The sequence below is a fragment of the Suncus etruscus genome, chromosome 7 (assembly GCF_024139225.1).
Source record: "Suncus etruscus isolate mSunEtr1 chromosome 7, mSunEtr1.pri.cur, whole genome shotgun sequence".
Classification (NCBI taxonomy): Eukaryota; Metazoa; Chordata; class Mammalia; order Eulipotyphla; family Soricidae; genus Suncus; species Suncus etruscus.
The window spans coordinates 59054852-59079762 of record NC_064854.1 but is presented as its reverse complement, the minus strand read 5'-3'; the positions used below and the strand labels follow the sequence as shown (position 1 = coordinate 59079762).

Sequence of the window (24911 nt, the reverse complement as noted above, 5' to 3'; positions counted from 1 at the left end):
ATTTATGTCTGATCTCTAATGTTATCCGAGCCCTACCAGGGTGATCCCTGAGCACAGAGCCAGGAATAAGTCCTGAGCACAGCTGGGTGTGGCCAAAAAACAAAAATAGGAGGGCCAGAGAGATAGCACAGTGGTAGGGCATTTGCCTTGCACGCAGACGGACAGTGGTTCGAATCCCAGCATCCCATATGGTTCCCTGAACCTGCCAGGAGCAATTTCTGAATGCAGAGCCCCGAGTAACTCCTGAGCACCGCTGGGGTGTGACCCCCCCCAAAAAAAAAAAAAACAAAAAAAAAAAGAAAAAAATTAGATTTATCCATATGAGCCCTCTCTGGTCATATTTCAGATTTACATAAAAGGTTCTGATTCTTTTTTTGGAGGGGATTCCACAAAGGTCCCTTTCCTGCCCAACAGCATGCCTTGTCCTTATTCTTATTCATTTCTGATGTATCATAATGTCTGAGTCTATTCTCGATTCTAGAAGACCATCTTTAATTTGGTACTGGATCTGAAGCATTGATAGCTTAGACTGAGGTTATATTTTCTTCCTCCCCCCCTTTTCTTTTTTACTTTTGGCAATACCTGGCAGTGCTCAGATGAGCCCATATATTGTTTGTGATCAAAATGGGGGAAGCCAGGTGCAAAGTAATCACCTTAATTCCCATATTTTGTTAGTGATTAAGCTTCATTTTTAACCTCCAAAACCCCAGCACACACACCATTTAACCTAGGTACTTTGTGTTATATTAAGTATTTGCATAGCTAATGTTTTCTTGCATAAATATAACTGCCAAACTGTTGGCATTGCAAAATCACTTTTTTCTTCTTTCGAGTCATCTGTAAAGTGAAACTTTGGCACAATGAATTACTTTTTAATAATAAAATTGGTGTTGTTGAAGCTATGAGTTTATTGGGACTTGCAAAAATAGGCACTAATGAATTTTCTCCTTCAAAGGCAGACTTTTTCCCTAAAAGAGAGATTTCTCTTGACTAGATTAAGTACTTAAATTTTAAGTAGCTTTCAGACTAAGAATGTGACGTAGCTGCTTCCTCTCTGTGGAAATAAGGTTTGTTAGGTTGTTGGCGTGAACTTCTGGGTTAATATTGTGCTAAGTCAACCACAGCGGTTGAACCACCTCAAAACTGACTGGCATCTCCATTAGCTTTTCAGTATTTCCTAAATTTCAAGACTAAATTACTAAAGCTGGCTCATCTAAGACTTTTCCAGCTACAAGCTGGACATCTTTTTAGCTCTGCCCCCAAATCGGCTTATCTCTCGATTGCTCTAGTTTTCAATCTTCAGGTTTTTATTCTCCCCATTGCCTGCCTCAAGGACATCATCACCACTTCCCTTACCTTGTGTTAGGAATATAACTAGGGGAAGAATTGAAATTCAGGAATCGTCTTAAGTGGAAAAAAAAAATTAAAAAACACAAAACAAAAACCAAAAAGTTGTAGAGCCTGGGAATTGGGGTGCTTCCTATTTAGAACCCCCAGGAGAAAAAGTGCCAGATTGACTTCTTTGAAGAAGCCTAGGTTAGATACTCATTTCCTACCAGGGTCAGAGGACTTCTGTGCATACTGTCCCTCAAACAGCCAGTTTTTTTTTTCACCAGTGCTCCCCAATAACGATGAGTAGCAGAGGCTCTGGATCCCCGGGGGGCTAGAGCAGTCTCTTAAAATCCAGGTTTTGGCCTAGCATTTTGCTGTCCTGGGATAAAACTCTTCTCCATTTCGAGCGAAGGAAAGCCGGAACCCGATGCAAATAGCACAGGCCCGCCTGGAGCTGCTGCAAAATCTTTCCCGCCGACTTCCGGGCTGGCGTCAAATAAGTCCTAGCTGCGCTCACTGAGTCTGCGCCTCCTGGGAGAGTGGGTGGGGGCAGCGGCGTGAGCGCATGCGTGGTGGGGTGGGTCTAGCCGTACAAGCTCCGGGCTGGTCGAGGCGCACCGGCGTCGGGGTAGCAGGAGCTGGGGGAGGAGCCGCGGCTCACCGTGGTAACCGCAGCGCCGCGCCCCGCCTTTGCAGGCCTCGGGACTGTCATCGCCTTGGGGCGTGGGGAGGGCCCCCGAAATAACCCCGCGGGCCTCTCCCAGCTCCCCCCCCGCCGCCGCCACCATGCAAGGGGACGACGCCCGGTACCTCAAAAGGTGACGACGCCCCTTGGCGCGGTCTTGCTCCCCCAAATCCATCCCCAGCCCTGAGCCCGACCCTCGGGTGTCCCAGGACAGGAGGAGCGGGGAAGGGAAAAAAAGAGGTTTTAGGGGGGATGCAAAACTCCCGCGCCCCTTTCTCCACTGACATCATGATGTTGATGCAGGCCTGGTGCTAAAGAGCCCATTATGCACCCCAGTTTTTGGTCCTTGGATCTTGCTGGGCGATTCTTTTCTTTCAAAGACTAAGATGCTTCCCTTTGTGTTTTTAAAATCTGAACACGGTAACAGTTTCAGTTGCTAATTTGCACCAGTGGCTTCATTGTAGCCGGCACTCGGGCCTTGAAAGGTCTCTATGCAAACACGGGCAACATTTGTAAATATTGACAACGGAATCGGAAGGGGCCTCTGCTACAAAATAAATACTGGTAGCAAAAAGCAGGTTTGACTCGCTGACATTTAATAGATCTCAGATACATGGCGTATGCCTACTTCTGGCCCTGAGGGAATGGGAGCTCAGCATGGTTATGTTAATGTTTTTTATATTCTTTATTCCCTGTTTTTCATGGGTTTGGGGGGTTGGTCCTTTTTTTGCCTGGTTGGAGGTTCCAGATGAGAGCATGAGGATGATGTTTAGCTTTTGCATCCCGGTTTCCGGCGCTACATTAAGGGAATATCTGGCACCCTGAATCAAACTGGGTTCAGCTATCATGAGCCCTAACATCTATACTATCCCTATAATTCCATTTTTATTCCCTCTTAAAGCCGAATGCTAATGCCGTGACTGGGTAGGGAGCACTGCTTTGTTTCTACATTTATCTATTGATGGATATTTATTTGGGTAGCTTCCATCAAGCAAATATTGGTGGCTATGACTGTTCCCATCTTACCTACTTTTCCTCTTGGTCTCTGCCCCATTGCTTTTGTGTCATCTGTTAATTCTCTGTCTAACTTAGTGCGAGAACCACAAGTGGTTTTTGGTGACCAGTGTTTATCATCCACACCGGTTATGGATGAGTGTTCCAAGTTTCCTATGTGCTCAACAACATTTATTTTCTTTTTTGTTGTTGTTAGTTTTGCAATAATGTACATTTACACAGATAGATGCTTTAAGGCTACAATTCCATGCCTCTTCAAAAACACATGTTACCACACCATAATCATCACCAAACTACCAATTTTGGCCCTTCTGTTGTGTGTGAAGGGAATTTTATTGTGATTTTATTTACATTTCCTAGTTACTAGTAACATTGGTATTTTTTCAGGTGCTTTTTGCTTATTTTGGATGTTCTTAATAATGGGCTCTCATCAGATGAAGAATTTGCACTTGGGGGAGATGATTGAGACTAACCCGTGGTACTCGGGCTCTGCTCAGCAGTGACCCTGGCAGTACTTTAGGGATTCTATCTACTGGCAGGGATTTGAAGTAGAGAGGATACCAGGCATATTAAGAACCCTGGTTTCATCTCTCAGGCCCCAAATAATCATTTATAAAGCAATCATTTATAAGGCAATTTCTTAGTCATTTCTATGGACATTACATTCACACTCTATTCTTGGAAGGGCTGGAAAAGGGTTTGAGGGCTGAGCGCATTCTAGACACGAGCAAGTCCTGAATCTTTGGCTGTGTGGCCATAGCCCCAAGAAGCCCCAACCCAAACATCAAGCAAATAATCTCTGTCACTTGGCAAATTATTCATCCACAATACTGGCACATCTTTCACAAACCTGGCTCCATTAGATGAATTTGAGTGGGAACTGTTCATAAAGGTCCTTTTCTGTGAGACAAAGAATCACACAGACAGGGCAGAGTTGGAGAAAATGTTCTTTCTTTAGCACATGCTGAGATTCAGTCTGATTTAAAATGCATGTTTTAATCCACCCCACATGTTTCTGGAACTAGAAACTAGATTTAAAAAACCCTGACATTTTGTGAGTATTTAATCTGGCCTGCCTGTTTCTATTTTTGTGCTGTAGGAAGGTGAAGGGAGGAAATATTGATGTCCATCCATCAGAGAAAGCACTCATTGTTCAGTATGAAGTGGAAGCCACCATTCTCGGAGAAACCGGGGACCCTATGCTTGGCGAACGGAAAGAATGTCAGAAAATGTGAGTTGTCTGCCCTTGTATGCATTTTGCAAGTAGTGCCTGACCCTGGCTCTGGCAATAACCAAAATCTGGTATATTTATTCTCACCCAGAGGAGAGATAATCATGGAATTCATCTAGACACACCTCTTCTGAATAAGGCAGAGACTGTAAAACATAAAATGTTTTCTTACACAGAAAAATGAGGTTTGTGAAAGCCTTATCAGAACTTGACAAGAACCACCTATTCCGATGGGTCCCACCTAGTAAATTGGTGTGGAGAACATTAACTATGAAAGTTGTGTTTGTGTTTTGAACTAGGGTAGAGAATCCTATCCCTTTCTTCCCTGGATTTTTAGAAACTGGTATGACTTCTAGAATTCGCAAACAGGGATTATATACCTTAAGAATCCTGCACTCTAGAAGATGTTAAAATAAGCCAAAGCAGGTTTTTCTGGTTCAATAAAGTGAGCTATTTTCCATTAGCTGCCCATTCTCCTTCCTACACTCAATTCCTTGTAGAATCCCCCTGAGAACTGGCCTTTTTCATCAGATGAGTGGTTGTTGTGACCCCACCGCTTTCCATACCTTTGTGAAGGTAGGGAAGACTTGAGACCACTTTTTGTGATGCTCAGGGTTGGGGCCACACTGGCAATACTCCAGGGTAGCTAGCTATTCCTGATTCTGTGCTCAGGAGTGTGGTAGTGTGAGGGACCATCGGCAGCACCAGCCATTGGCCACATACAAAGCAAGCACCTGAATTCTTTTTTTGAGTTCCTGGAATCATTTTTTTTTTTATTCTCTCCCAACCTTTCCTTTAAAAGAGAATCACTTTGGGAATTATTTGAAAAGAATAGCTCTGAGTTCTGACCTTGAAAAATATTCAGGTTGGGGCCTGGAGAGATAGCACAGCGGCGTTTGCCTTACAGGCAGCCGATCCAGGACCAAAGGTGGTTGGTTCGAATCCCAGTGTCCCATATGGTCCCCTGTGCCTGCCAGGAGCTACTTCTGAGTAGACAGCTAGGAGTAAACCCTGAGCAACGCTGGGTGTGGCCCAAACTCCCCCCCCCCCCCCAAAAAAAAAGAAAAGAAAAGAAAAGAAAAATATTCAAAATATTTAGTCAGTGAAGAGTGTGTTGGTGACAGATTCTAAAACCACAGTAGTGAACATAGATGTGATTCTGGACTTTTGGATATTCTCCCCAGCAGACACTTACCATCTCCTACAAACAAAACATTGTTGATCCCCTCCCTACTTTCAGTCCTGCTGCAATCTAGAAACTTCCAAGTAGAACACTCTGAAAAGAGAAGCTGCCAATTAATACCTGAATCTTTTTCTCTTCTTTAGATCAGGGAGAACCTATATTTTTGTTTGTTTGTTGGGGAACCATACTAGGACTTACTCCTGGTGGGATTAGGATATCCTATGAGGATTAAATCTGGGTTGGCTTCATGCAAGGCATGCACAATTTCCAATGTCCTGTTGCACCAGCTCCCAAAGAAAGTCTAAATTAGAGAGGATTTATTAAAAACTGTTCGAGGCCAGAGTGATGGCACAAGCGGTAAGGTGTCTGCGTGTCTGCCTTGCTCATGCTAGCCTAGCACAGACCTCGGTTTGATCCCCCAGCGTCCCATATGGTCCCCCAAGCCAGGAGCGATTTCTGAGTGCACCGCCAGGAGTAACCCCTGAGCATCACCGGGTGTGACCCATAAACCCCCCCCCCAAAACCAAAAACCCCAAAACAGTTCACTTAACTAATAAAAACCAAAGTGCCTGCATGCAAACAGATTTGCACTTTACCTTTGAATTCACATAATCACACTTTGCTCCATTTGTCTGCCTTGTGATTGCTACTGCGTTTTAGACATTTAGAACACAGATGAAAGAGGCCCAGTTCTTAGTTTGACACCACAACCCCCTAGTGCCAGAAGATCTGATCACCTTTTAAAACCTGATACAGATTTCAAAATACAGACGTGCACCTAATTCCATGAGAACTAAACGAGCGTGTTATTGTTTGAAAATCTATAGGCTCTCTAGACCGGAGATTTAGCCCCCTAGAAAAAAGTACTACCCGACTAGGACTCGAGCAAGTGGATTTAAATATTAATAAGCAAAAACAACCAAGTAAAGCAGCCTTGTGACCTGTCCCACTCTAGCTTTGCACGATCTGGAGAGGAACTATATTGGAACCAATGGGAAAAGGTCACTTATTGACAGCTCATGAGTTCTTACCAGTGGCAGAATCTGGTGAGGCTTTTAAGGGACCCCTCATATAGATTATGATAGTTATGAGGTGAAACTGTTGCTGAATTGTTATCTAGCTCTGGTTAGAGTCTGGAAGATGTGAGTTTCATTTCCTTATTTTGAAAAAAAGAAAAAGTTTATCTTCAGCAGATTACCCAGTTTCCTGAAATTTTCTTGTAATGTCAATTATACCCAAGGTTCTTTGTGAGTTTTTGATTTTTTTTTTTTGTTTTGTTTTTGGTTTTTGGGCCACACCTGGCGGTGCTCAGGGGTTACTCCTGGCTGTCTGCTCAGAAATAGCTCCTGGCAAACACGGGGGACCATATGGGACACTGGGATTCGAACCAACCACCTTTGGTCCTGGATCAGCTGCTTGCAAGGCAAACGCCGCTGTGCTATCTCTCCGGGCCCAGTTTTTGATATCTTAATAATTTTTAATAATAGGTCACCTCATAAAGATTTTTATTTTTAGTTTTTAGGTCACACCCGGCAGTGCTCAGGGGTTACTCTTGGCTCTGTGCTAAAAATCACTTGTGGCGGTCACGGGATCATATGGGATGCTAGGATTCGAACCACTGCCCATCCTTGGCCAGCTGTATGTAAGACAAATGCCCTACCGCTGTTTTATCTTTCCAGCCCCAAAAGATTCCATTTTTTTTGAAAATAGGAATTCTCCAGTAAGCATAGAGGTATATTTCCTAAAGATTCTAGCCCTTGAACCAAAGAGGTAGGGCATTTACCTTACATATAGCCAACCCAAGTTTCATCCCCAGCATCCCATAAGGTCCCCTGAGCCTGCCAGGAATAACTTCTGAGTGCAGAGTCAATACTAACCCTGAGAGCCTCTGGGTGTGGCCCAAAAGCTAAAAAAAAAGTCATCAAGACTCTAGGCCTGTCTATATCTTGCCTTTATCTTGCATAATAAAGGGAATTTCTAGGAGTACGCCTTTATAACAAGATCTTTGAATATGGTACAAAGTCTCGAAGACACAGATGCAAATCTTTTGTCCCTTTTGTTCCATTGTCCAGTCCAAAGAAAATCATTGCTCAAGTTTTTTCTAGTATTTAATATCTGATATGTCTGACATATTTTATAGTGAGTAATGCAGTCATTTATTCAGAGAAAGGATTGCTTGGCATACTCTGACCTGAGTAATTCTGCTTACCTTGCAGCATCCGTCTGAAAAGTCTCAATGCCAACACAGATATCTCTTCTTTAGCACGGAAGGTGGTTGAGGAGTGTAAACTTATCCACCCCTCAAAGCTCCATGAGGTGGAGCAGCTGTTGTACTATCTGCAGAACCGCCGGGATTCACTGTCAGGAAAAGGTACTAAGAAGAAGTCAAGACATAGAGATGCCACTGCTTCTCAACTATGCTTTTGATATTAGAGTGGTGATGTGAGGTTAACGGAAAAAAATGAGCATTGACTGAAACTGGAACCATAGCACAGTGCGGAGAGCATTTTCCTGCACAAGGCTGACCCAGGTTTGATCTCCAGCATCCCATATGGTCCCCCAAGCCTGCCAGGAGTAATTTCTGAGTGCAGAGCCAGGAGTAACTCCTGAGCACCATTGGGTATGGCTCAAAAACCAAATAAATAACACTTATTTATGGCCTTACGTATGGCTATACAAAACTGCTAGTTTTTTGTCTTGTACTGTGTCTAAGTATATGTAGCAGTAAGGCGAAAAGCTAATTCCAAAATTCTATAAACCTTTCGCTTAGTTTTCAGGTTGATTCTGTCTCTTTTCCCCTCTACCCAGAAATGAAAGGACTCAGGAACTTTCCAATCATTGTTCATGTGAAAATAAATTTCCAGTCCAAAAGTTAGCTTTCCACCCCACATTAGAGTTTTTTGGCAAAAAAACAAATCCATTATTCTTTCTTCCCAGTTTCCCTGGTGACCCTGGGAGATGACCAAAGGGGTGAAGTGTGGGCCTTGCATAGCAGGGCCCAGAGTTTGACCCCTAGCACAGGCGGTGCCTGGAACACCACCTTGTTGATCCCAGTGGCCCTGCCAGGATGCTGTCACCAAATCCCCAAAAAGAAGCAAACAAACATCTATTTTAACTTTTCTTTTCCTCCCTTTCCTAATGTACATTTTGAGGTGGGCAGAAAAATCAATAAGGCAAGGAAAAGTAGCTGTATAACTGAAAGAAAATGTAAAATTAAAAATTAAAAGAAAATAATTTTGCTGGGGAAGCCCTTGCAAAGAAAAATATTTTTACTTGGTAATCGCTTTGGATAGCAAGTGATTGACACAAAGCATTAATGAATTGCTTATGCGATTCTTGGTTTGTTTGGGAACCATACCTGGTGATACTCAGGTTACTCCTGGCTTTGCACTTAGGAATCACTCCTGATGGTGCTCGGGGACCCTATGAGATGCCAGGGTTTGAACCTGGATCAGCCACATGCAAGGAAAGTACTTAACCTATATATATTGTATTATCTCTCCAATCCCATTTTATGAGATTCTTTAGTCTAAGCTGTTTTTTGTTTCTTTGCTTAATAGAAACCATTGATGTAGTTAATAATCTAGGTTAAAATCTAGCAGTGGAGAAAGCATAACTTTATGTTGATTGGCCCTGAAATCAATTAGGGCTAATTTGTGGGACATATATGTCAATTATAAGATCAAAAATATTTATACTACTAGAGCTTGTTCTAATGTATATGTAGTGCCAGTGTTTGAGCCAGAACACAAGCATTTTTGATCATTTTGGGGGGGGGGGTAGAAAAAATTATTAGTAATCAGGCAAATTCAATATAAAAAATTTCTCAGTCTTGCTCAGTGCCTGTAGATACAGTGAAGATTAAATTAATTTAAATATCAAATTTGCCTTTTAATTTATGATTCTAATTTTATTTTAGCTTTGAACTTTACAAACTGAATCATTTCTTTTGCTAATTTTTCTTTCAGTTATGTCATGCAGCAACTTCTCTTTGCCTTAGTTATTTTTCTTTTCCTACCTCAAATGTACATTAGGAAAGGGCGGGAAAGAAGACTTTAAATAGATGTTTTTGCATCTTGTTGGCAAGTCTGGCTCTCTTTGTACCCAAATAGTCATCCAGGAAGGAAACGTAGAATTTCTGCCTCACATAACTTAGTGATCAATTTATGGATTTTATTCATGTATATGCCTTTAATAGCCTCATTAGGATAGTGGGATCATAGATGAGTGTGTTTCTGATACCATTTGGAAAAAAAAGGTATTTTATAAAATGTTTTATTAAAAAACTGCATGTATCTAGAACTAAATTCAGCTACTGAAAATAAAAATTATTTTAAAATAAAACCCTAAATTTAAATTTTTCCTCATTAAAAAAATTCTTTTTACAGAGAAAAAAGAAAAATCGAGCAAGCCTAAAGACCCACCTCCTTTTGAAGGAATGGAGGTAAAATGATATTTTGATGATATTGTGATCTAGGATAGGTCTTACCGAAGGTATTGTCTTTGGCCTCACAACGTGTACAATCACAACCAGATTTGATGTGTGGAAAACTGAACTTAGAAGCATCCAAGAAAGGTAGAAAAATTCAACTGAAAATTGTTAAAGTCTAATTGACAACCATCTGAGCTTTTTCAAATAGTATTTTTTCCTCCCATTTTCTTATCTGTCTCATTCACAGAGGGTTTAGCTACTTTGTATTGAAGTCATCATACCCCAAGATCTAATTTCCAACTTGTCCAAAGATGACTAGTATGAGTTCTTGGGAAATTGTCCATTCTAATAAAGGACAATGCATTGGTCTCAAATCTGACATATTGATTTACAGTGTCCTTCTGTAGGCAGCTCACTGGGCCATCCCTCCTCTGTTTCAGATTGATGAAGTTGCCAACATTAACGACATGGATGAGTACATAGAGTTACTGTACGAGGACATTCCTGATAAGGTCCGAGGCTCTGCTCTCATCCTACAACTGGCTCGAAATCCTGATAACCTGGAGGAACTACTGCTGAATGGTGAGTTCTATCTGTAAATACTTTTTTAGAAAAGACTTATAAAATATGAATTCAAAACTGTCTAGAGAGAAAGAAGCAAAAAATATTTATACCAAAGGAAAATGCTTATTTTCCAACTCCTGATTACCTTTGCTCCTAATTTTTGTTTAGTTTTGATTGTTGGGCGGCCACTCTTGACAGTACTCAGATCTTACTCTTGGCTCTTCACTTAGGGATCACTCCTGGTGGTTCAGGTATCTACTGTTTAGGATGCTGGGGATTGAGTTAGGGTCTGCATCGTGCAAAGCAAGTGCTTTATTCACTGTACTATCACTCTGGCCTGGATGTTTTCAGTTTAAAAAAAAAATCCTCTGGGGCCGGATTGGTGGTGCAGTGGTAGAGCATTTGCCTTGCATGTGACTGACCTAGGACAGACCACAGTTCAATCCCCTGGCGTGCCATATGGTCCCCAAGCCAGGAGCGATTTCTGAGTACAGAGCCAGTAGTAACCCCTGAGCATCACCGGATGTGGCCCAAAAATAAAACAAAACAAAAATCCTCACTTAACCAAAGATTGAAGGACCCCCAGTATGCAGTGGCCACTTAGGTTATAGCTTTTTGTTCCCAGGGAGTGGGAATTCGAAGTGAGGGTGGAGCTACGTGACCCTGCACAAGAAAAAAACAAGAAAAAATCCTCACTAAGCAACTTAATAGTAATCTAATAAATTCTTCTTAGCCTAAATGACCTATAGCTCAAATAAATGTAACATTTCATTGCCATAATAAGTACTGATAATGCAATCCATGAAGTACAATAGATCCCAGGTACCTGTTATAGAAAGTTTAGTTATGGTCTCTGTATCCTGCAAATATTTTCCCTTATTTTTTATTATTTAAGCATTGGCTAGCCATATAACAACACTAATTTGAAACTTGTTGCATTACGTAATGTTCATTTTTGTCAACTCATTAATTTTTGCACCTTTTTCAAGATAAAAATTTAGCAGGGATATTTATTAACTTACCCTGAAGCTAATTTTATGAAAGTATTTTTTGTTCTAAGCTTATTGGCATTAGTTTAACATGCCATTAAGATATTAGACCAATTTTCTGTTTGTAAGTTTAGTTATTAATTTGCTTTCTTGCTGCTAGAAAACTTCTAAATTGCTCATTATTTTTTATGTTTTGGTTTTTCTCTATTTCATAAACACTAAATCAGATTTAGCAAGATTATAACTGGAAATGCAAATCAAAAAATAAATTACTTTTATCATGAACCATAATAGGCCTTTTGTTACTTTATCTAAATCAAATTTTTATTTTTATGGCTCTAGACTACAATTTTGTTTATGAGTTTTGAAGTAAAAGTTGGATTGTAGTTTTAAAAATAGCATTTCTGTATTGGAAAGAAGCATCCCATTTTTTTGTCCCAGTTCTGCCTGAGCTTCGTTACTTATTAATAAGCAGACATTTAAAACTGATTGTCCTTGAGACAGTGCCTCCAGCAATGATCCCTTTCATTTGGCCCCTTTTGCTTCAGAAACTGCCCTAGGTGCGTTAGCCAGAGTCCTGAGAGAAGACTGGAAGCAAAGTGTTGAATTAGCAACGAACATCATCTACATCTTCTTCTGCTTTTCCAGGTACGGACTTAGGCAATAAACACAGGAAGTCATCTGGGCCTTTGGATGGCTTCATCCAGTGCTTCTTGTATCTGCCTCTGTCTGTCTCATTTCCCATCCCTTGTCTTTTCTGTGGTTTGATCCATCAACCTGTACTCACACAGGCATACACATTTGCACACCATACACACACACACACACACACACACACACACACACACCGAGAGTAAGTAGGACAGTGTCAAGTATGAGTGCGGGTCCGGGTCCCAGGAGCAGACCTGCTTCCATCTGAATCCAAATCCTCCTTAGATTGAGGCCTTGCTCAACCTGTACTCACACGGGCATACACATTTGCACACCATACACACACACACACACACTCTCTCTCTCTCTCTCTCTCTCTCTCTCTCTCTCTCCCCTCTCTCTCCTCTCTCTCCTCTCTCTCCTCTCTCTCTCTCTCTCTCTCTCCTCTCTCTCTCTCTCTCCTCTCTCTCTCTCTCTCTCTCTCTCTCTCTCTCTCTCTCTCTCTCTCTCTCTCTCTCTCTCTCTCTCTCTCTCTCTCTCTCTCTCTCTCTCTCCCCCCCCCCCCCCCGAGAGTAAGTAGGACAGTGTCAAGTATGCGTGCGGGTGCGGGTCCAGGTCCCAGGAGCAGACCTGCTTCCATCTAAATCCAAATCTTCCTTAGATTGAGGCCTTGCTCAAAGCACTACATTCATATCTTGGTTCCTCTCCTGCAAACTAGGCAGTAAAAGTGCCTCTTCAGATACTTAGGCTAAAGCCTGACCTGGAGTTAGTGCCCGGAGGCATTTTTAGTGTCATTCAGTAATAAGGTTCATATGTACATGTGATCAATATCTGTAATGGTGCCTATAACATCTGCTTATATGTTATTTATATGCATGTTCTTTAGAAGTGTTTATTTTGATTGATTATGAAAGGTTTTCAGCCAGTACACAAAGAACTACTTTCATCTCTTCTATAAATGCCCACCAACATATAAGATTTTGCTCAATAAATACTTGGGTGAAGGGAATTATCTTAGAAATACATGCAAAGTTAATTGCTAATTCTTTCCTAGTTTATTCTTTGATACTTGATCCAATGCTAGTATCATATTATTCATTTTGTTAGACAACAAGAACCTTCATTTTAGATTAAATAGTTTTGTGATTAGTTACAAAAATGTATTTAATTTCTAGCTTTAAAATAATAGGATTGGGAAAAAATAATAATAGGACCGGGGCCAGTGCAATAGTACAGTGGGAGGGCATTCGCCTTGCATGCATTAACCCTGGTTCAATCCTTAGCATCCCATATGGTCCCTCAAGCCTGCCTAAAGTTTCCTGTGTGTGAGCCAGGAATAACCCCTGAGCTCTGCTGGGTGTGGCCCAAAAGCCAAAGTAAAATAAAATGTCATTTACTGAATTGTGTACCTAAAAGTTACTTTCTAGAGGCCAGAGCCATTCTACAGCAGATAGGGTTCTTGCCTTGTATATGACCAACAGTGTTCAAATCATAGGCATCCCATATAATCCATGAGCCTGAGCATTGTCAGGTTGGCCAAATAAACATAAAATAAATAAAAACAAATATTTATAAATATTATTTTCCTAAATAATAGTAATAAATTTTAAAATAAAACAAACCTTTATTGTCTACATTTGTGACAGTGGTCGCCCAGTATAGTTCATCCAACACACAAAAAAGCATTTCTTTGAACCATGCACTAATATTTGGGTTTATTTAAAAGTTTTTCCCAGTTCCATGGCCTCATCACTCACTATAAAATTGGAGCTCTGTGTATGAATATCATCGATCATGAGTTAAAAAGGCATGAGCTTTGGCAGGAAGAACTTTTGAAGAAGAAGAAAGCTGATATCCTTTTAAACTAGCACTTTCTCCCCACTTTTGCTGCCTGTGACAAGGAGTGTTAGGTGGATGAATGATTTTTCTTTTTTGCCATTCATATTGTTTTAGGGGGGGATACAAATGTCTTGAAGGGTAAGCTAAAGAATGAAACTCTTAGCATTAATGTAATATGACAAATATTTATAATATTGTTATAACTTTGGGGGACAGGTAATAGTGATCCCGGATAACTATCTGTGAGTTTCTGTTCTCACTGATTTTGGTCATTGTTCATGTTAGTAGCATATTTTCTTATGAAAAATATTTTGTATCCTTTATTAGATCTCTCCATTGAGTATTTATTTTCCAGTTGGCCTGTTTTAAACAATGTGGGTGCTCCTTAACTTAGACTTTACTTGATGAAGATCCTGACAGCCAGCCCTTGAGAAAGGATTATGAAAAGACATTTAAAAAGTACCAGGGGCTTGTAGTGAAACAGGAGCAACTTTTACGAGGTAGGAATTTCTGAGCAATGAGCAGAGTGACTGAAAGCTTTACTCTGCATTAATTTTTGTTTGATTTTGGGATCAGATTGGTACAACTAATGGAAAAGTTCTATAAATTTTGACATGGCACTGTTTTTATCCTTTGCATGTTTAAATATCACTCTACTATTTTATCATTTTAGCTAATGGCTCTTTCAGTTCTTTTTGTTTTGTTTTGTTTTGTTTTGTTTTGTTTTGTTTTGGGGGAAGGTTGGGCCACACCCAGTGGTGTTCAGAAATTATTTCTGGTGCTGCACTCAGAAATCGCTTCTGGTTCAGGGAACGATATAGAATGCCAGGGATCGAACCTATGTCTATCCTGGGTCAACTGTGTGCAAGGCAAACGTCCTACTGCTGTGTTAGCACTCCGGCCCCCTTCCAGTTTTAATATGTATAGATTTATCATTTATTTACTTGGGATTTTTTTTTAATTCTCTGAGTAACTTCAAAAACAAGAAGTGCGGGACTGGGAGATAGTACCAAGTAAGGTGCAACTACCCAGCTTCAATCCTCTGAATCAACTGGTCCTCCAGGTATCAGAGTAGAGCCGTAGACACCTCCCTAAGAAACACTTCTGGTGACTTAAAGACTCCCTGAGCCCTACTTGGGACCACCCCTCCAAAATCATCTCTCAAATCCTATTATACTTACGAATTATTATGTTACTTTCCTAGGAAATTTTAAATATTTTAAAGTATTGCTCTTGCTTAATTTTTAAATAAAAGTTTCTTCTTTCTGAGGCTTACTAAGAGATATAGACTTTAGTATCAACTTATTTATATAAAAATAAATTTGGGGGTCTGAAGAGATAGTAGAGCAGGTAGGGTGTTTGCCTTGCACACGGCCACCTGGGTCCAGCACCCCAGAGCACAGGCTGGAGTAAATCCTGAGGGTTGCTAGGTATGGTCTCCCTCCAAAATTAAATAAATATTGGTATCTTTATCATGAATTCATTAAATATATACATTCATTTGGGAATAATTCACATCTTAACAATATTGAGTCTTATGGCCAGAGAAAAAGCTACATCTTTTCAGTTGACATTTTATTTCCACATGGCACCTTATTAACATAGAGGGTTTTGGGGGGGGGGCTTGGGGGGGTTGTTTGTTTTGGGGCCACACACAGTGACACTCGGTTACTCCTGGCTATGCATTTAGAAATTGCTCCTGGCTTGGGGGGAGACCACATGGATGGCGGGATTTGAACCACCTTCCTTCCTGGTTCAGCTGTGTGCAAGGCAAATGCCCTACCTCTGTACTATTGCTCCAGCCCCAACATATAGGATTTTTTTTAATGTATTTTTTTTAAATATATCCCAAGCATTTTATTTTATTTTATTTTGGGTGGAGGAACATACTGTGCTCTGGGGCTATTTCTGATGCTGTGCTCAGTAATGACCCCTGGCATGCTCCGTGGACCATTTGTAACGTCAGCCACCCAGTTTCTGACTTGATGATTCTGTGACTATTGTGATAGTTCAGGGCACCCCAGAATTGTAGACTGGCTGATGAGGACCAGCTATGATGTGGAACATGTATGGTCTGTTGCTCACCAAAGCAATATGAATCAAGGCCTGATTGTATTTGTATTAGTAGATTTAATTTGCTGAAGCTTTGTCTAGTTAAATTCCTGTTTAAATTAATGTTATTTCAGATGGACCCTTTTCTACACCCAAGAGTCAGTGGGAATTTGGGAAACTCACATTTCTCTATTCTCAAATTTAGTTCTAGTTATATATTTTTTAATTATATCTCTTTTTCTATCCAGCTGTCCTTACTAAATTGTTACACTATTTTGCTTTATTTTCTATATGTATAAAATATTTTCTTTGTACAATCTGTTTATTATTTACTAATATGTATTTTGCCTTGTTTTCTTTATGTATAAAATTATTTCCCTGCCTGTCCAGTTTATTAACTAATAAATATCTTTGGTTGGTATTTATTAATATTAAGTACCAAGAACAGAAGAATCATTATTTTATTTTATTTTGTTTTGTCCTTAATATAAGAACATAGAGATGTGTATATTCATTCATATATGCACATTAATAATGCTTTATTTCTTCTATTTGTACATTATTCAGTAAATTAATACATATTTTCCTAGAACCTCACTTGTCCCTTTGTTAAGTAGAAATATTTTGTTAATTTTTGGATCACTAGTCAGTCATTTAACGCTTGTCAATTCTGCTTTCCCAGTTGCTCTTTATTTGCTTCTGAACCTTGCTGAAGACACTCGCACAGAATTGAAGATGAGAAATAAGAACATAGTCCATATGTTGGTGAAAGCCCTGGATAGAGAAAACTTTGAGCTGCTTATTCTAGTTGTCTCATTCTTGAAGAAACTCAGTATCTTTATGGAGAACAAGAATGACATGGTAACTTCCATCTTTGCTAATTTTCAAATTAGAATATATTGAGGGACTGGAGCAATAGGACAGTGGGTGCTGGGCACTTGACTTGCATGTGACTTACCCCAGATTGATCCCTGGCACTACATACAATCCCCCGAGCACAGAACCAGAATGGATGCACCCTCCCCCAACACTGCCATGTCTCCCATACACACACATCCTTTAAATAAAGCTAGAGATAACAAATTTTCTAAAACCAAGAGGAAAGAAAAATGAATACCACATACCAATGTTCTCTCTCTAGTCTCTCTGGCTTAATTTTTTTTTTGGGGGGGGGCCACACCCGGTAACGCTCAGGGGTTACTCCTGGCTATGCGCTCAAAAGTCGCTCCTGGCTTGGGGGACCATATGGGACACCAGGGGATCGAACCGCGGTCCGTCCAAGGCTAGCGCAGGCAAGGCAGGCACCTTACCTCTTGCGCCACCGCCCGGCCCTCTGGCTTAATTTTTAATATCTTTAGCTGTGTTGTATCCACTCATGCTTGCTTTGATATGGGTAGCTGGATAATTCATGAGTGTTTTTGTATTTTCATTTCATTCCCTTAGTACCTTTGCGCAAAATCCTGTCCTTACCCATCTCTTCCAATAGAACCTCTTTGTGTGGTTTTCATCTTTGAGTGAAGTATAGAGAGGTCAGAACCAAGTCCGGTTCTGTTGCTCTCTGTTTTGTTGCCTTGTCTCTTACCAGTATGTTGTTTTCTTCATCTTATTCTTGCAGCATAATTTTTGGCTGAGAGCTAGTCACGCAGTTAGTAGAAACTGAGCTCAGTGCTTTTTGTGTGCTGGAGCTAGACTGGCATTTAGCTTCCTAGGCCTTGGACTTGACGGGTTAGGTCTTCCTTGTCAAGAGCTTAGCTCTAGTTGGTCACTCTTGATCCCCTTATGCCTTAGTGTGGCTCTGGTGCTAGACATTTACTCTTCCTGATGGTTTTTCTCGACATTTCTGTTTCAGTTGATGCTATTAAGTGAGAAATGGGAAAGATGACTGAGAATCTGTTTTTCTCTCCACTATTTGATTTTAGAGATGCATGTAGATTAAAATTAGGTTCTCGAGATTCTTTTTTAAAAAGGTATATGAGAGTAAGAATTTTATTAAAAAAATAGTAATTTTCAACATATGTGATCTTGCTGTACCTTCAAGACCCTCACTCCATGTTATTATACATAGGTGGAAATGGACATTGTTGACAAACTGGTCAAGATGATCCCATGTGAGCATGAAGATCTGCTGAATATCACCCTCCGGCTCCTGCTCAACCTGTCCTTTGACACAGGGCTGAGGAACAAGATGGTACAAGTTGGGCTACTCCCCAAACTCACTGCCCTCCTAGGTATGTACCTTAGAGCTTCCTACTAGGATTGTCATGTAGCTTTCACCGCGGGAGGGTGGGGAGTGGAAATCAAGCTGTGTTGAAGGTCTGCTGCTCAGCAGAGGGATTCTCTGTGTGTCTGGGACAAGGAACTGGAGAATGGAATGCAGCAGAGTAAGTGAAAAGACTTGCATTAGGATTTTCATGGTGAAATGGAAGAAAAAATATTAACTGTTTCTTTATCCACATTGAACCAATGTGAAAGTATAGAAGTGCCACCAGGGGCCAGAAAAATAAAAATAATACACATGGCCAATCCGGGTTCAATCCCCGGCATTCCTATTCAGTGGTCCCCTGAGCACTGCCAAGAGTGATTTCTGGAAACCCCTGAGCATTGCCAGCATTAGATGTGGCCCCAAAACTAATTTTAGAAGTTCAGAAAAAGGTGGGCAGAGGGATAGTGCAGCAGCTAACGTGTTTGCTTTACATGCAGCCCAACTGGGTTTGATCCCCTGAAGTGATCTCTGAGCAGAAAGCCAGGACTAGACTCTGAACAACACCAGGTGTTACCATAAAATACAAAATAAATAAGAAGATAATTTTTAAAATAACAATACAGGGAAATTAGAAAGTATGTGCTCTTCAGCATTTTATTAAAATGCAGATGTTTAGGTTCTTATGTTCTGCCATACTTTTAAAATAAATTCCAAACTTTAATTACCAGTTCATATGTAAGTAATTCCTGTAAACTTTCAATGTTCTTATCAATCACTTCTCAGGAAACATCTATTAAATGTATTAGGAGAAGGTGTGATGATTAATAAGCAACACTATCATCTTGGTGGCTTAAAGTAAGAGAAGAGCAGAGAAGAGCCAGTACAATCGCACTGCGAGTAACATGTGCCTTCCACACCCTGACCCTGATTCAATCCCCAGCATTCTACATGGTCCCCCAAACTACCAGGAGTAATTTCTGAGTGCAGAGCCAGGAGTAAGCCCTGAGCATTGTTGTGTGGTGCCCCAACATCAAAATTAAATTGATGAAATAGAGCATGGGTTTAGTCTTGATCATATTGCAAGTTTGTTGTGGGTCAGTTGACAGTGATGAGGATATATTTTTCCTAGAAACTCCATTAGCCCCAACCATAGTGATGAGATTTCAGAAATCTGGAGTCACCCCCTACAGCTTTAATGTTGGTTAATCAGTTTCCTGCATTGTGATATTATGCTTATTTTCTGACGGTTACCGTGTGGCAATCTCTTGATGTCTTATATGTAGGCAATGATTACACTTTTGATTAAGGGTATATTAAATATGAAGTTGTATGATAGATTTTGAGAAATTATCAAGTATGTAAAAACACATAGAATATGAGTAACAGATTCAGAAATTGGTCTTTTCTGGCTTATACCATTCAGTGTATTCCATGGCTTTGTGTGATTCTGGTTTTTAATTTTTATTTGTGGAGCAACATTCAGTGGTTTTGGAATCCAGAACCATGTGATGTTTGGGCTATCAGTGCTTGCAGATCCCCCAGGTTGTTCAGGGGGAGGGGCTAGGAAGTGGAGAGGAAGCATTTGGTGCTGGGGATTACCGACTTCGAGAGAGTGTGAGTGTCACCTGTGCGTGTTTTTCTACTGTCCTGTGACCTGAACCTCTCTTAAGTGGGCCAAGAAGGGCCCAGCAAAATCGCTCTCCTAGAATTGCTTGGGGCCGGAAAACCAAGGAATATTGAGTCTCAGAGTGAAAACCACTATAGAGGTAACCAGCAGAAAGGCAGGTCCTCTGTCTGTGATGTTAGGCTGGAGAAATCTGCCCCTGCTGAGAGATTAACAACTGCGAGAGACTGAGTGTTGCCTGTGCGTGTTTTTCTACTGTCCTGTGTCGTGAACCTCTCCTAAGTGGGCCAAGAAGGGCCCAGCAAAATCGCTCTCCTAGAGGCTCCAGAAGAGCACAGCAACCCCGCATCACTTCACAGTCATGCACTCTTTCTAATGAATGAACCCCACCATAACACGTAGAAAAAAATTACACTACAAGTGTGACAATGGGAAAACCTCGCAGGCAAACTCCATGCACAGAGAATGAAGATGATAGCTCTGATGGCACAAAAAATACAAAGCATCTGATTAACCTCTCAGATAAGGAGTTTAGAATAGAAATATGGAGGATCCTCATGGAAATCAAAGAAAATACAGCTCTAGCTGAACAGAACACAAAGACAGAAATCAGCATTTGGTGCTGGAACTGAGACCAAGGATCTGGCTCTTGTCAGTCTTGTGCTCCACCACTTGAACACAGCCCAGGCCCCTGGTATGAAGGCCTTTAAGCGCATCTTTCTTTTCTTACTTATTTTTCATAACTTTTAAGTTTAAGGTCATCAGCTTTAATTTAGATTTTCTATCACTGAGGAACAGTGAATGACATGATGAGAATCCTGGGGTTTGGAAATAGCATTTCTAGGGCCCAGTACTCGGTGAGCCCTGCTGTCACTGCTTCAGTCAACAGTTTGTTCAAGTGTGTTCATCTGAAGGCAGTTTTCTTTCAGGCCTTAAGTAGTATTACTTAAGTATTTTTCCTACTCAATGACTCCAATACCATGGAGTTCTCATTTTTACACAGTTTTCTATTCTCCTCCCATGTCCTTGGCTGTCAGTTCTCATTCCTTCTGTTCCAGCAGCAATTCGCTAGCATCACTTTTTCGTTTCTCTGAAGATAGATTTTCCAATCTCTTGTGATCTTGGAGGCTCACAGCTCAACTTACTCAGTGTGTGTTTTTTTTATTAAAAAAAAAAAAAAGTATTCCGGGACTGGAGTGGTGGCACAAGCGGTGGGATGTTTGCCTTGCACAAGACTGACTTAGGACGGACCGAGGTTTGATCCCCTGGCATCCCATATGGTCCTCCAAGCCAGAAGCGATTTCTGAGCACATAGCCAGGAATAACCCCTGAGCGTCACTGAGTGTGGCCCAAAAAAGAAAGAATTCCAGGGGATAGGCTCCTGATTGGGGCACCGGGGACCCTGCCCAAGTTGGGAGGTTGGAACCAGATTAGATTGGGGGAGAGCATCTTTACGGGATGTGGGGGAGTGGTCCCTGACCATTTGGGAGAGCATATCCTAACTTAGTTGGGGCAGGGGACCCTGGTCTGGTAAGGAAGAAGATCCTGAAATGGTCGGGGGAGGTGCCCCTTATCTGATTGTGGAAGGAATGTGACCTGGTTATGGAGACACCCTGACAGGCTTAAAGTTGGGGGGGTGGGCTCACCTCATTGTAGAAGGGCTTCAGCAGAGATGATGCCTTGTGTGCTGGGAAGCACTTTATTTTTTAAATCAGATCTATGGATTTATTCAAATAATAAATTGAATCTATTTTAATTAAGATTAAAAAAAAAAGGAATTCCAAATGATGGCCCAAAGGGTTCTTCCTCTGTAATTCTTAAGCTTTATTGAAAGCTATTGGAACAGGTTTTTGTACTGAAGAAACCCTTTCTGCCTAGTCCAGCTCTCAGCTTTGTCCACAGACGTCTCATCTACCCCATCTCATTTGTCCTGGCAAATGAGCTCTAGAATTTCTGCAGTTGTGATAACCAGCTTCACTTGCATTGATCATCAATTAACCCCTAACACATAACAAATTACTCAATTAAGTAAATTCACTGAGAAGTTTGCTTTGTGGAATACGTATATATTTTATATATAAACTACTTATTTCTAAGAGTAAGAAGAAGCACTATTATGTTTTCAGTGTGCCTTCTGGGGGTTGGGGATGCTCCCAGGTATGCTCCTGGAGCTATTGACCTCTCCCACTGATTCTCAGAGGTGATTTTTCTCTTCTTTTGGAGAGAGGGGACAGGGGACCCTATCGGATGCTGGCTGGGGATCAAACCCAGGTCAGCCATATGCAAAGCAAGGGCCCTCCTCATTGAACTCTCTCTCTCTCCAGCTCTATTTTCAAGTGAAGCTATTTGAACTGCAAGTGCTATCTGGCCTTAAGTAGGCTTTCTTTATTATTATTTGAGGACTCATCATATCATAAGCCTTTTCAGATTTAATAGAATGATTTTTCACGAGTAGAGTGATTCATCAGTCTTTGGGCCATTCAAAAGGAATGCCATATGGATCCGGAATCCCCCTGGCCAGATCATGAGACAGTGTACTGCGCCCCCTGCTGTTGGGAGAATTGTGATAAAGGAACGACAGATGGATGACATCTGGTGATGTGACCCTGTCCTGGCTGTTCTGTTGGGTGGCTCCCAGGGACTCAAAAGTGTTTGCTCTTTTATCATGTCAAGCATTTCTTAAGGAACTTTGAATTTAGTTTTTATTTTTCCTGGAACACCAGGAATTGCTAAAGGGATTGATAAGGAATTTTAGAAATCATTATTTATTTTATTTTGGGGAGGGAGCACTTACCTGAATTTGATTTGTTTGAATAGTTTTGATTTTTTTTCTGAAGAATAAAGAAAACAAATTAGCATTTCTCAAAATATGTCATATTTATGTATCAAGATTTCCAATGAACTAAACCTTGATACATAAATATGACTTTTTCCCAAAATGTACCAAACTTGGCTTATTTCTTCTTTCTTTTTTTGTTTTTCATGTTATTTTCCTGATTTATTTTTTCAGGGTTCATAAATTAGCTGTGTACTTCACCATCTCATACATATTTTCTGTTCTAACCTGAATTTGCCAGCTTCTACTGTGTAGTATCTTTGTTATTATCTGGGAGACCTATCATAGCAAATGTGATGAGTGCAAATAATCAAACCTACAAAGCTTGACTTTTGTTATCTAAGTGTTAGTTTCAGCAGGCTGGATTTTGTTTTATTTTGTTTCCATTCTCTTCCCACTCCATGGTATTGTTCAATATCTTAGAGTGTCTAAAGAGTTTTGCTCATCTGGGAACCACATTTAAACCATATATTCCCTTGTCACAGATCCTTAAGCCACTTGACCTTGAGATGCCTCCAAGTGCTTCCTTCTGGCAAAGCGTCCTGTGCTGGGAGAGCAAGGAAATTCCTTGTCATAGTGTATTCCTCGGTCGCCCAGAGAACATCCAAAGTCACCCAGAACCAGACTTTCCCAGCCCTTGGTCTGGGACCTGAGCAAATGTCTTGCCCTGCTTTGTAATTTTGACATAGCTGCTCCATAAGCCTAGTATTAGGTATGACTTGCACAGAAGCAGACACACAAGCATGGGAGTCGGGTGAGGGTGTTCTGGTTTCTCATGATGGTTCCTGTTTCAAAGCTGGAACCACTCATACTGGCTGAGACAGAGCCTTCCAGGCCTTTTCGCTTCCATTTTATTGGTGACTGATTTGATCGTCTAACCTAGGTCAGCTTCCTTGACCCATCACCCCCTTTCAGAAAACAATAGTGAGGCAGCACAGACCTGGGAATCTGCAAGAAAGCACCCCAGGCTCCTTCTGCCCCCACACCCCCAAGTAGATCCATAGTCCACCGTGGGGTGTTGTCACCTGCTCTAAGAGATCACTCAGATGCTCCCCATATCAGCAAGAAGCTATTTATATTCTTTTCACTCTTACCATTAATTTTCCCTAGACTCTGTATTTCCTTCTAGAACATTCTCCAATGCCCATGACTTTGCCAACCTGCACAGGGCAGTGTTAGGGCCTCTCTCAGTTTCCCAACATGCTTTCCTCAAAGAACCTAATTCCTTCCTAGCTTTGATGTCAACTAAAAAGACTTGGGCTTTGGCTGGAGCGCTTGGTGGCTGATTATGGGGTTATTAATCGGCCTGTTTTTTAATATCATATCATAGCTCAGGCCCCCAGAGAGGGACAGAGCAAATGGGGAAGTGCTGATCAATGGGACAAAACACTTGCTTTCTCTCTTAGACTTTTCATCATCTTCCCTGGGCAGAGCTTGAGGCCTGCCAAGCCCACAGTACCATCCCAGATCACATCGAGGAGACAGAACAGCAGGCAGGTGGGAAAATCTGGAGAGTCATGGATGTGTCACACTCAACCATAGTGAGCTTGGGCTACAGGCAAAATGATGCCAGCATTGGCATGACTTTCCTCTTCAACATCCCCTAAAATAACCAGGAACTCCGATGGAATGGGGAGAACATTCCCCACCTGGCCCTCGGACCCAGATAATTTGGAAAGTGGCTTTGAGGGCTAGAGAGGCAGGCCCACTCCTGGGTCAGCAATTTACTCCATTTTCAGCCTGTGCTAACCTGTATTCCTGATTCTGACTTCACTGACATTGAGGCAGAAATGAGAACATGTCCTTGGAAAATAAGGCATGAATCACACTTCAGAGTGCAGTTGCTGATTTTTTCAATATCTCTGGTTAGCGTGAGCAACAGATCAAACGTTCCCTCCATGGACAGCCACATGAGCTAGGACACTGAAACCTGGATCATGTGAGTCTCTTCACAGGTGTGCTCACAAGTTAAACCAGATCAAAACAGTCACCTTGAAACTAGGGTGATGGCACTGCCTGAATGCTGGGGCTCATCATTTCAGACCTGTCTAGAACCCAGGTACATATGGGTACATATAAATTCTTCTGAGCCTGAGGATCGTTGCTCATTTGCATGGCTGCCCTGTGCTAAAACGCAGTATTGGCTGTGGCAGGGAAATGAGAGCTCCTCAGTGGAGTAGCACATGGCACGAGTGTACACAAATCCCTTCCAAAAGGAGCCAAATCTCAGCTGTGCGAGACATCCTTTCTTCCTAGGAAAATAATTTCATTTCTGG

The 24911-nt window shown here is 41.3% G+C and overlaps 1 protein-coding gene across 2 annotated transcripts in view; it reads left to right on the top strand.

The window, feature by feature from the left end:
- Positions 1-1920: 1920 nt before the first annotated feature.
- The window catches only part of KIFAP3 (kinesin associated protein 3), an 81477-nt gene continuing 58486 nt past the window's right edge, over positions 1921-24911 (top strand). For both annotated transcript variants that reach the window (XM_049776451.1, XM_049776452.1), the window contains exons 1-10: positions 1921-2150; positions 4131-4262; positions 7662-7816; positions 9834-9889; positions 10318-10459; positions 11979-12078; positions 13808-13932; positions 14322-14420; positions 16655-16833; positions 18038-18200. In XM_049776451.1, coding sequence (XP_049632408.1) covers positions 2119-2150; positions 4131-4262; positions 7662-7816; positions 9834-9889; positions 10318-10459; positions 11979-12078; positions 13808-13932; positions 14322-14420; positions 16655-16833; positions 18038-18200 — 1183 coding nt within the window. In that variant the 5' untranslated portion in view covers positions 1921-2118. The remainder of the gene's footprint in view (positions 2151-4130; positions 4263-7661; positions 7817-9833; positions 9890-10317; positions 10460-11978; positions 12079-13807; positions 13933-14321; positions 14421-16654; positions 16834-18037; positions 18201-24911) is intronic.